We start from the raw sequence: 11,547 nt of genomic DNA, 5'->3' as shown, positions 1-11,547 counted from the left end.
GGGTCCGCCACCTGCACATTCTTATACATAGATACCTATTGTTAAAAAAAAAGTTAAGCTTCAATGAGCAGCTTCAACCAAACTGAGGTGCGCTGGAGCCACAGTTTCAGGTCACAGGAGTGCGCTGAGGTGTAGGTGCTTCGTAACTCTAGAGGGTTAATTACAGTGTGTGGCTGGCAGTTGGTCATAGATTCCTGATACCCCTTTTTTGTGATTCAGAAGTTCCTTTTCTTTCTCAGATGGAGTGTGAGCTCTGAACTTCTTATACAATCAAAGCAAGAGTCGCTCATATCTCTGACAGTCGAAACCATAAATCATAATCAGTTTCTATAATCTACTTCAAAAGATTATTGTGACTGTTTTGGATTTAGTTCATTCAGTCATTCAATAAAAAAATGGCTTGTTTGTAGTGTTCAAATTTGATAATGATTGTTCGTCATTTTAAACTGTGCCAGTCCCTCCTGCCTGCATGTCCCACAATCAGAGTCATCTGACCTGCTCCCCCTCTGCACTCACCTCACTTCACCACACAGCCTTTATAGTATTTAGTCAGTCTGCTATGGTTAAACAGCCAAATTATTTGTGAGCAGGAGGACTGTTTTAATTTGGGTTCCAGCAGCCATCGTCCACAAGATGCAATGCAATTTGAGAAACAAGTTTGCTGATACTGTATGCTCCTCTTTAAAATACAGGGCCAATAATCAGACAGCCCAGGTTGCTAAACTGCAGTCAACTCACCAAACTGGTGTCAGGACACAGCAAGCTACAGCAAACAAGACAGTACTCAGCTGTGCAGCAAATCTAATAAATCAGTTAGAGTTTTCTTATTCCTGCTAAGAAAGATTTCCAAACCACTCAAATATTGGATATCAGGAAATAGTGGAGAACAATTTCCTTTTAGAGTAACATTAGAACGCATGAGCCCGGCTCCCAGAGGTTCAGGCCCAGCACCGCTGGGCTGCTCCAATTAGATGGTGCTTCCCTGCTGAGTCTGAACTAGCCAGAACACAAGAGCACCCAAAGGGAGTTTGAGGAAGAAAGGGACACACACACACATGCACACACACACGCGCGCGCACACACACGCGCACACACGCACACACACAGCCGTGAGAACTGTGTTGTGTTTGGCGCGTATCACCTAACGTCTCTCACAGTCTACACAAACTTTGGGTCATGCTGCAAAGTGATCATTAGACAGCTCAGAAAAAGTTTAGGGCAATAAAGAAATGCTGAGGTGGGTGAGGAGAACGACACTTTTTGGCCACAACAGCTTTTTGTGACAGTGGAGAGAGACAGGAAATGGGGGAAAGATACAGGGGAAGACATGCGGGCAAATTGGCAACAGGCCGGGACACGAACCCGCACCGCAACGCAGCACGTGTTTGCTGGCTTCACCACTAAGCCACCCAGGCGCCCAGAAAGACACTCATATTTAAGAACAATTTTTATGCATTTTGTACATGAAAGTATTTAACTGGGTGAAGTAGGAATAGCAAAAAAATTGCAAAAAAATGTACTTAACGTGACATATTAACATATACCACTTATAAAGACTTTTACCCAATTTGGTAATAACTAACTTACTGAATTTGTGAGTGATTGTGAGTGATTTCTATTAATACTCTATGTAAACCATTAATTCCAAGTTTTAACTATGCTTTAAAAGGTCAAGAATATATATTTTTTAACTGCACAGAAATAATAATGATAACTCCACCATATTTAGGGTCTCACTGGTAATTGACAAAATTCTGATCTAACTCTGTCACTGCTGGTTACAGTCACTAAAAGCAGTTTGTTGACCTTCTCTTTTTCCTTTTCCCTGAAATAGGCTTCAACAAGAATAGACTGGGCTCTCCCCGCTGTAATAAGACACTGTTTTAAGGCCCTTCAAGTATGTCATTGTTCATTTCACCCCTGCCCTTTCTGAATGCAATAATCTTATTGCCACGGTCTAATGCTGAAATCCCTGAACACCTAAGCAGACTGGATTTTCCTGACCACACAAGATATTCCGGCTTCTCCTGCAACAAGTGGTATCAAAGGCATACCCATGGTCGGTGGTGAGCAGCAAAGAGGAAGTGCATCTGTAGAGAGCATCCATTTGTGAGTATTCAGCAAAGGTTGGGGCACTGGCTCTGATGCAGGTGCTATGCTCTGGAAGGTGATTAGATATCATCACTCTTTCATTAACTTGGTATTTCTAGTGTCTCCATGACTGTGTGGAAAGAATGGCCCTTTTCATCAGTGCTCCCAGAAAATGAGCCATGCTGAAAGAGCCAGGTTAAGTTGGGAGGATAATGAAACAAGAGACAAGGGGGGACAAAGCTGACAGAAGAGTCAAACAGTGCAATGTGGGTCATTTCTACATAGGATTTAAATCCTGGTGTATAATAAGCAAATATCAGCTAATATACAAACAAATGCTGTAGTGAGAAATAAACAAATGGGGACGTAAACAGGCGCAGGTGACACAGACAAGAAGGGGAAGTTGGGAAACGCATTAGAGTTTATTTTTAGGTTATGACACTGATGGCGACAAGAGTCTCCGTTTCACCTGATCACTGAAACAGGTGGGAGGGTAAGATGGTATAATATTCCATTACATAGACCAGACCCAAGTGCGTACAGGTTCTTCATGAAAAGTGTCTCTGTGCGTAGGTGTGGGTCTGACATCATCCAGAGCCGTGGATGAGACCTTTCATGTGTAGTGGTGCCAGGAAGCTGCTAGCACTGTCAGCCAGTCTGAATCAGCGCTAAGCTCCAGACACAAAGGTGCAAAAATCCACGACAGTTTCACAACTCTGCAAAACAACCTAAACATGAAAGCTTGACCCTTACTCAGTGGCAAATAATTAATAAATAAAAAAAATTTCAATTTTTGTTTTGTTGTTTGTTATAGAAAATTTCCACTGTGTCATTTGTTTTTATCTTGAAAATAAAACCTTTTTAATGTTTGTCTTAGAATATTTGGCATTGAGCAAGAGTACATTTGATATGAGTTTCAGCTTCCTACTTGATCTAGTCTTTCAAAAGTTACATAATGTACTGTATTTCTAAACCAAACCAAAAAAACTACTATTGCAAATAAAAGCAGACGCTCATGTTGTAAATGTTGTATCAAGTAATCTTTTGTGACTGTCACCTGCTCTCATTTCAGAGGACCCCCATTGAGAAAGCAAGCACATTACTGACCTCTGCAAAGACTCAAGTAATGTCATAACATTTTGTCAGCACCTTCAGAATGAGCTATTGTCATTCAGACATAATTATAGGTCAGGCCCTGTCATTGGAAATGGAGGGCAGTGACCTACAGATATCACGCTCTGCTTTCATTAGCATTTCATTGTCATTTAAACTGAGTCAGAGACCACTTCACCTGGAGGCACGGAGGCACCTGAAAGTCACTCAGCTGAGTTCAAAATTGGATTTTCTTTTCAGGTGTGCTTTCAGAAAGATTGAAAGATGATTACTATTTGATGTAAGTGGGTTTTAAGGAGCAGAATTCAGTTAAAAATAATAACAAAACTAATGCTCAGTGGCGGCACCTATCCAAAAACGGCTCATGTTTATCAAGTACTGTTGGTTCCACTGTATTCCCAGATCAGAGTGTGTTTCCTTCCCTGCAGATACACTATCAATAAGTACCTTCGGTGTTTCAGTTTACTAGAAGCCAAGAGCAGATAAGACTGAGATTATAGTTGCACTATCTCCAGAGGAGGTCAGAGGAAGAAGGAGATATGCAAGAAAGTGTGCAGCAGTAACTTGCACACACAGCTGAAGCTGTACAGGGGTGAAGGCCAGAATACATCTGCTTCTCAGTTGGAAGGTGTTTTCTTAGTGGCGTAGCTACGCTATAATCTCTTATCTGATTTGACCTTGTGAGTGAGGTGGTGACTGCATGGTGTACTTTAGTATCATTTGAAATAAGTTTTATTTTATTTACAGATATGTATATCATCAATCAAAATTTTCCTGAAATATTGAACTGAAAGTATCTCTTGCATGTTTTAAATAGAAAACTGCTTTGTTTTGATCTTTTAATTTTGTTTTTTTCTTCTCCGCAGTCTTTCTGATGAAGTCACTTGGAGCTGTTGTGGTTCCCTGTGGGATATCAGGGAGGTGCGACAGAGTCAGAGCAGGAAATACAAGGCTGACTCTTCTGAGGGTGACAAAGTCTTAAAAAGTCCATTTTAAATATTACTCACTACAAAATGCCATGTGTCAGCAGTTGCCCATCCCAAAGCACTCTGATCTGGAAGGACAAACACTGAGGAAGCCCATCCCTATGAGACTGTCACTGACAATGGGTACTGCAACCAGCGTGGTCCGTTTCAGACGGGTACTGAGAAACTGATGAAGTACCCAGAAGGAAACTTCATGTGTTTTGCCAAAAGGATTTTGTCAGTTTTCCATCTTGCAGTCTTCTGCCATTTCTAGTGAATTATGTGCTAGCTGTGGTACATCTCAAACAGATGTGATGTCAGTTGTGAGTGGTTGAAGCCACTTCTGCCCCCTCTACCTCTGTTGCACTATTTGACTGGGTAGATTTTTTTTTTTTTTTTGGCTACTTATTTGGATCAAATCCTAAAAAAAAAAAAAAAGAGGACAAAAACATTTTCAAATAAAAAAGACCAAGAATATGAAAAACAAAATATCACTAGCAATACAAAATTAGAATTTTATTCACCCTTCTTCTTTCACACACTTCAATAGCAACAACACAGAGATTCACACACCCTGTAATGCATCCACACACAAATGAAAGAAAAAAAAGAATTAAAAAAGGAGGAGCTGTCTGCTCAGACAGTTGCAGCGGAATCTGAGAGAGCTAGGAGAGGTGGAAGACATGATTTGGCAGTTTACCCCCAGTATTTGCCTCAACATTTTGACGCCATGACTCGAAGTCAAGCTGAGAAGTTTCCCAAGACCAGCTCAGCCTGCAGGCCGGTGTTCCGTGTAAGCCCTGAGCCTGCCCCCCCGAGGATCTACCCCCCCCCCGATCAACTGTACATCAGTGTGCAAGGCACTCAGCATTGCGAGGGTGTGAACATGTCGCACACGTCTGATGCCTCTGCGTTAGCCATCACAGGGTTTACTCCTCAGCGTGCTGAGGACAGCTGACTCCCAACCTGAACGCTTTCAAATGGCAGCAGCTCTTGTTGCACTTCCCACAACAAACCACGTCTGGTAAAAAGCTGAAAATTGGATCAAATATTCACCTTCTAATGAGACAGTATAGAGTATAGTGTCAAACTGTGTGTTATCTGAGCTACAGCTGCAGACATGTGAGAAAGTTCAATTTTCTAACTCAAGGTTTTCAGCAGAGAATCAGGTTTCTTTAAAGTGATAAAAAAATCAGGAGAATTATACCTGTGTGGAAACAAGAGCAACAAACCTACACTATATTTTTTTGTATTCCCTGTGTTTATCTCCAATAGCAGGTTTGAAAGAACAATCTTTCTACATTTCAGTCCATGTCATCCAGTTATATGAGGGGAAGCCAGGGCCATCTGCCAGTGTGTCTGGTCAACCAAGAGGGCAGGGTGCACAATGAAAGGAGATCTTAAATATTTTTAATTAAAATCATGGGAGCAAGACAGGAAACTTTAAACCTTTACCATATGCTGGAAAAGAGGACAATTAAAGAAAAAAATGTTGTTTAAAATTTAAATATTTAGAGATTATTTAACAATTTTCTTACATTTTTACAGTACTTACACTTGACAAATAATTCCTAGTTGACATTTAAAGTCTTTGCTGTTAATACATTTTGATATAAATGTCCACTAATAAATTTTCCCAATAATAAATTTGTGATTAAAACATTCAAACTTTTTTTTTTTTTATAACTGCATGTGATCTCATAACTTACAGTTGGATTTCATTTCTAAAATTGAATACATGGATTATAGGAACTGAACTCTGAACAAAGTGTCCTTTGTCCACAAAAAAACAAGTGTTGGAGGAAATCCAGCAAAGTGGAGTTTGGGCATTGTGACACGTTTTTCATGCACTCTGTTTAAAATATGTCGTCCTCACTGAGAACATGTATGTAAAATGTCTTGCTTTCATGCATTCCATTTATTTTTCAAATACATTACATCTGCTATTACTACTAGTAGCAGCTACTATCTAAATATATGTGGTGACAAAGCTATTTTTAAAAATTATAATCTGCGTGTAACTTATTAAGAAAAATCACCTGTCCACTTGTTAAGCCAAAGCTAACCTACGTCACTCAAATAATGAAGTTAACTCTTGTTGAGTCAGTTTAGGAGGAAACGTGGGGTTGAGTGGGTGAGTAGCCAGCTTGTTTGGACCACTAAATGTCCGAAGAAAAAAGTGCTAAAATTTTGAGCTGGAAAGTTCAATCCACTTGCAAAATTTTGCAATAACTTCCTGATTTGTTTTAATCATTGCAGCACCACCTCAAATCCACGGCTTCCTCTCAAGTTTCTGGACTGCTATCTCCCCCTATTGGTCAATACTGTCACCGTGCAAAGCTCAGACGACTCGTGGCTGCTGCTCCGCAGCAACTCTGCAGACTCACTGACAGAGCTGTCTCTGTGCAGCACGAGTTTTAGCCTGCCTGTATTCAGAGACACATAAACATCAAAGCTACTCTTCCATGAAGATCAGAATAATCTAACATACTTAACACAGTTTTTTTTTTGTTTGTTTTTGTTTTGTTTTATCTGTTTTCTTGATTATTTCCTGTAAACATCTCATACAGTTGAATATTCTCACAGAAAATTAAAAAAACAGCGACAACTTAAACACAAGGATAAACTTATTCGGTAAAGCAAGGGATTATAATTACAACATGCCAAATATACATTTTCATAAAACACAATACAGAAACCGAATGTGTAAAAAGAAATCTGAAAACAAGTCGAAGATAAATGGACGTAAAGAAAAAGAAAAACATAATTTCATAGTCAAGTTTTAAAAACAAAAACAAATACTAAGTGTTTTAATGAGAAGCATACATTTTTTTAATGACTGGGTGGATTTTGTGTCTGTCTGGAAGTTAAATTTACTTGATTTCAATAGTTTCAACAGTTCACATGATTAGCATTGACTTTTTTTTTTACCCAGTAAATAAAATGAAATCAAAAACTATTAGGTGAAAAACACGTTTTCCCTACTTGAGCTGAGTTTTCAGTTGTTGACTGCAAGCCTCTGGAGCAGAGTCAAATTACGTCCCCGCCTACTAAAAAGCTCCCCCCCCCCAATCATTTCCTTGCCGTCAAACATAAATCCAGGCATCGCCTCCCGAGTCTATAGACTCTTCAGCAATCCCGCAACAGCAGATCTCTCACGTTTGTCTTTAACGTCACAGTCTTGAAGTTAAGCATTCGAAAGCGACCACTTGCAGTTGGTTTTCTTCTCTGCGAAATAGTGACCATTCAACGGAACGACAGAAATACACACGCATATATAATTTGACCTTTTTTATTTTTATTTTAAAGGATTCAAGTTTGCCCCGGCAAGCTGAGACTGCAGCTTTCGGGGCACATCACCTGGATTTAGAGAGAAGGATTTTTTTTTTTTTTCCTGCGAGAAGCTGTTCTTTAATTTTTTTCGCATGAATCTCCTCGATCCTTACCTGAAGATGACAGAAGAACAGGAGAAGTGTCACTCAGACGCTCCCAGCCCAAGCATGTCTGAGGACTCCGCGGGCTCGCCTTGTCCGTCCGGGTCCGGCTCGGACACTGAAAACACTCGTCCGTCCGACAACCACCTCCTCATGGGTCCAGACTATAAGAAGGAAAACGAAGAAGAAAAGTTCCCTGTGTGCATCAGAGATGCGGTGTCTCAGGTGTTGAAGGGTTACGACTGGACGCTCGTCCCTATGCCGGTGCGCGTCAACGGTTCGAGTAAAAGTAAACCCCACGTCAAAAGACCCATGAACGCATTCATGGTGTGGGCTCAAGCTGCACGGAGAAAGCTGGCCGATCAGTACCCACATCTGCACAATGCGGAACTCAGCAAAACCCTTGGTAAACTTTGGAGGTAGGTTCGCTTTAGTTTTTTGGTTCACCTTTACAGTGCGCTTTTACGCGCCGCTGTGCACAGCGCAATATTTATTAAAATGGCGTTTTCTTGCTATTTTACAGTATTGGGGTTTGAATAATGCTTTTCTACTTTCACTTACCTATGTTTTGATCTTTATGATGATTTTTCTATAAACGTTGTTATGCATATCATAACTTGTTAAAAAATTAAGAGAGGGAAACTTTTTTAGACTTTTTTTCCCTATTTCTTTACTTTCTTTCCTCTTTTTTCTTTTCTTTTCTTCTTTTTTTTGGGGGGTAATAATCAGTGCTAATTAACAATTGCATTGATTCAGTAAGCTTAGCTTCTGCAACTGTTCACCAGTCGCATTTTAATAAGAATGTGCAATTCCGTGTGGCATTTTCAGATTGCTCAATGAGGTAGAGAAGCGTCCGTTTGTGGAAGAGGCTGAGCGTTTGCGAGTGCAACATAAGAAGGATCACCCCGATTACAAATATCAGCCAAGGCGGAGAAAATCGGTCAAGAACGGGCAAAGCGAACCTGAGGACAGCGAACAAACTCACATCTCTCCAAATGCCATTTTCAAGGCGCTGCAGCAGGCCGACTCTCCGGCTTCAAGCATGGGCGAGGTGCATTCACCAGGAGAGCACTCAGGTGAGGGAAAAAGAAACAAAAATCAAACATATTTTCTACAATGTATTTTTTTTTTCAACAGCTACGTTTTGGTTTGTTGAAGTGACATTTTTAGAAGTCTTTAGGGCCTTGAAGGGAGAACTTGTTAATGATTAGTGGTTAATGATTATTAGATTTTACGAGCCATCATGCAATAACACCTGTCAGTAGTAGCAATAAACCTCTTCTGGAGCCGTTTACAGTCACCCTGGTATATTGTATCCAGTAAACATGTTCTTAAATGCATCATTTTTGTAAATGTTCTGTTAACTAAGAGTCTAACTTTGCCTTTGTCTAACTAGGTCAGTCACAGGGTCCACCAACACCCCCAACAACCCCAAAGACAGACCTTCCCTCCAGCAAAACTGACCTGAAGCGTGAGGGACGGCCCATACAGGAGGGCACTAGTCGCCAGCTCAACATTGATTTTGGAGCTGTGGACATTGGTGAGCTGAGCAGTGAGGTTATCTCCAATATGGGAAGCTTCGATGTTGACGAGTTTGATCAGTACCTGCCACCTCACAGCCATACTGGGGTGAACGGTGCAGCACAGGTCGGCTATACCAGCAGCTATCCCATTAACAGTTCCTCAGTCGGCCAGCCAGCCAGTGTTGGAGCCCACGCCTGGATGTCCAAGCAGCAGCAGCAGCAGCAGCAGCAGCAACAGCAGCACTCTCTGACCACTCTGGGTGGAGGAGGAGAGCAAGGCCAGCAGGGTCAACAGAGAACCACCCAGATTAAGACAGAGCAGCTGAGCCCCAGCCACTACAGCGAGCAGCAGGGCTCCCCACAGCATGTCACCTATGGGTCATTCAACCTACAGCACTACAGCACCAACTCTTACCCCTCCATCACCAGATCACAGTATGACTATTCAGACCACCAAAGTGGTGCCAACTCCTACTACAGCCATGCAGCTGGCCAAGGCTCAAACCTGTACTCCACCTTTAGCTACATGAGCTCCAGCCAGAGGCCAATGTACACCCCGATCGCTGACACCACCGGGGTGCCCTCTGTGCCGCAGACCCACAGCCCGCAGCACTGGGAGCAGCCCATTTACACACAACTCTCTAGGCCCTGAGGAGGCAATCTGAGGACTGACTATATAACACCTACATCCCAGACTTTCTGCTCAGTGGCGTTTGCGCCATCACGCCACACGCCATACATTGCCAACAGAAAAACATGACACGAACTTTTTTTTTTTTATAGTTCTAAAAATATATCTTTGGATTGGCTCACAACAGTGCCTTTTGTATTGGTTTGAATTGTGATTATATTTTTTTAGATATAATGTTTAAAAAAAGTTAAATCCTCTGTGAGGACATACTGGCTATAAATATATTAGTATGTACTGTGTATGTGTTCTGCCCTTGTCATTATTATCATAATCAGTGTCATCAGCACCCAGCACATCTAAAGGAGCAGGAATGCCGATTAAAAAAGAACACCCCCAGTGGCCTTACTTCTCACTAATGTATTTTTGTACAGGAAGTAAGAAACTGTTTACTGACACTGCCGTCTTATAATAGCCTACGTTCTGTTTTGAATTTTTGTACTGTACATATTTTATTGTGATTCCAATGACACAGGTTTGAAATAGATTAGAATTTTTGGCCACGATATGACCGTGTCATCAGTGAATTAGTCAAATATTCTACTTCTTGTTTGCTTTAGCTCAAATTACTGTGCTGGAAATGCTATAGCAGGTGCCATGTAACTCTCCTAAGGGCCTTACTGTGTTGCTAGATGTAACAGCAATGCTTGCTTTTTTTTTTTTTTTTTGCCTTGAAACCATTGGTGCCTCGAGAGCTATAGTAGTGAGGCTTTGTCCACTTGAATTGCAGTGTGAAAACTATAGCATAGTTCTGACTTCCTGCTAGAAGAGATACAGGAAGCGATCTTTGACCTGATCAATCTCAGCAGCCATCAGGTCTGAGTCTGGTGTGCTTCTATCAAGCCTTCTGCCTCAACTTTTTTCCTAACCTTTCTCTTAATTTATTCTTTAGCATTAATTTTATTTGAAAATAACTATTTGCAATTTTCATTTTAATTCGGCAGCAGCTAGCTGAGGAGAAATAGGTTGCTGTCATATGTGGTACAAATTTGTTTATTTATCATTTGTAAATGTTTCCGTATAAAAGTTCCTTTTATTCACGATCTAGTTATGTACAGAATACTTATAATTACACGAGCAAGTAAAAAGAAAAACTGGAAGTCTTTTCTTTTTTTTCCTCTCTCTTTCTAACAAATGACTAAATAAATATAAAAGCAGCTGTTTTGTAAAGAATTTGCTGGAATCAACAGGATTTTCGTTTGTTTTTCAAAAACGTTGTGTTCCCCATCTTATATTCTGTCCCATTAGTTCCCATTTCATCATCTTCTTAATGCAGTTTCCCTAGGTAAACATGGCATTGTCTTTAAAGCTTATCTTTTGTATTATATTTGTTTGCAATAAAAGCAAAACACAGAGAAATATGTGGCTGTCTTGTTTCGTCCTGTGTTTCGTTCAGCGCTGCATGTGGTTTCCATGTGTCAGTATTTATCACCAACACATCTGGGAGTTTTTGGGGCTTTCTGTCTCTAATACGGGTTTTGTGTATCCTAGTATGGTGTGTAATAAGTAGTTATAGAGAAAGGCATCCAGAGGCCTCATCATTATCATGCCAGTTACAACAAGGTACTCTGTTCACATAAGATCAGCCGATTCGTGATGCCATTGGATGAGTCTGAATTACCTTGGAACAGAATGGGGGGGGGCGGGGCCCAGATAATTTGATTTCTGCATTACATAGAACCAGTTGTCTACTAACCGCAGTGGTTTAGTGAAACTGCATTTCTACACTTATT

General features: G+C 40.8%; 1 protein-coding gene across 1 annotated transcript; it reads left to right on the top strand.

The window, feature by feature from the left end:
- Positions 1–7,297: 7,297 nt before the first annotated feature.
- Positions 7,298–11,173, top strand: sox9a (SRY-box transcription factor 9a). Its single transcript, XM_030735261.1, has 3 exons — positions 7,298–8,022; positions 8,432–8,679; positions 9,000–11,173. The coding sequence occupies exons 1-3, from the start codon at positions 7,595–7,597 to the stop codon at positions 9,776–9,778; spliced, it is 1,455 nt and encodes a 484-aa protein (XP_030591121.1). The 5' UTR covers positions 7,298–7,594; the 3' UTR covers positions 9,779–11,173.
- The last annotated feature ends 374 nt before the right edge of the window (positions 11,174–11,547 follow it).

The sequence above is a fragment of the Archocentrus centrarchus genome, chromosome 8 (genome assembly GCF_007364275.1).
Source record: "Archocentrus centrarchus isolate MPI-CPG fArcCen1 chromosome 8, fArcCen1, whole genome shotgun sequence".
NCBI classification, from domain to species: Eukaryota; Metazoa; Chordata; class Actinopteri; order Cichliformes; family Cichlidae; genus Archocentrus; species Archocentrus centrarchus.
This window is presented reverse-complemented; position numbering and strand designations above follow the sequence as displayed.

Excerpts from the sequence above, each read along its gene's own strand:
- sox9a (XM_030735261.1), top strand. The coding sequence starts at position 7,595 with ATGAATCTCCTCGATCCTTACCTGAAGATGACAGAAGAACAGGAGAAG. Across the intron at positions 8,023-8,431 it reads ACCCTTGGTAAACTTTGGAG|ATTGCTCAATGAGGTAGAGA; the intron begins GTAGGTTCGCTT and ends TGGCATTTTCAG. Across the intron at positions 8,680-8,999 it reads TTCACCAGGAGAGCACTCAG|GTCAGTCACAGGGTCCACCA; the intron begins GTGAGGGAAAAA and ends TTGTCTAACTAG.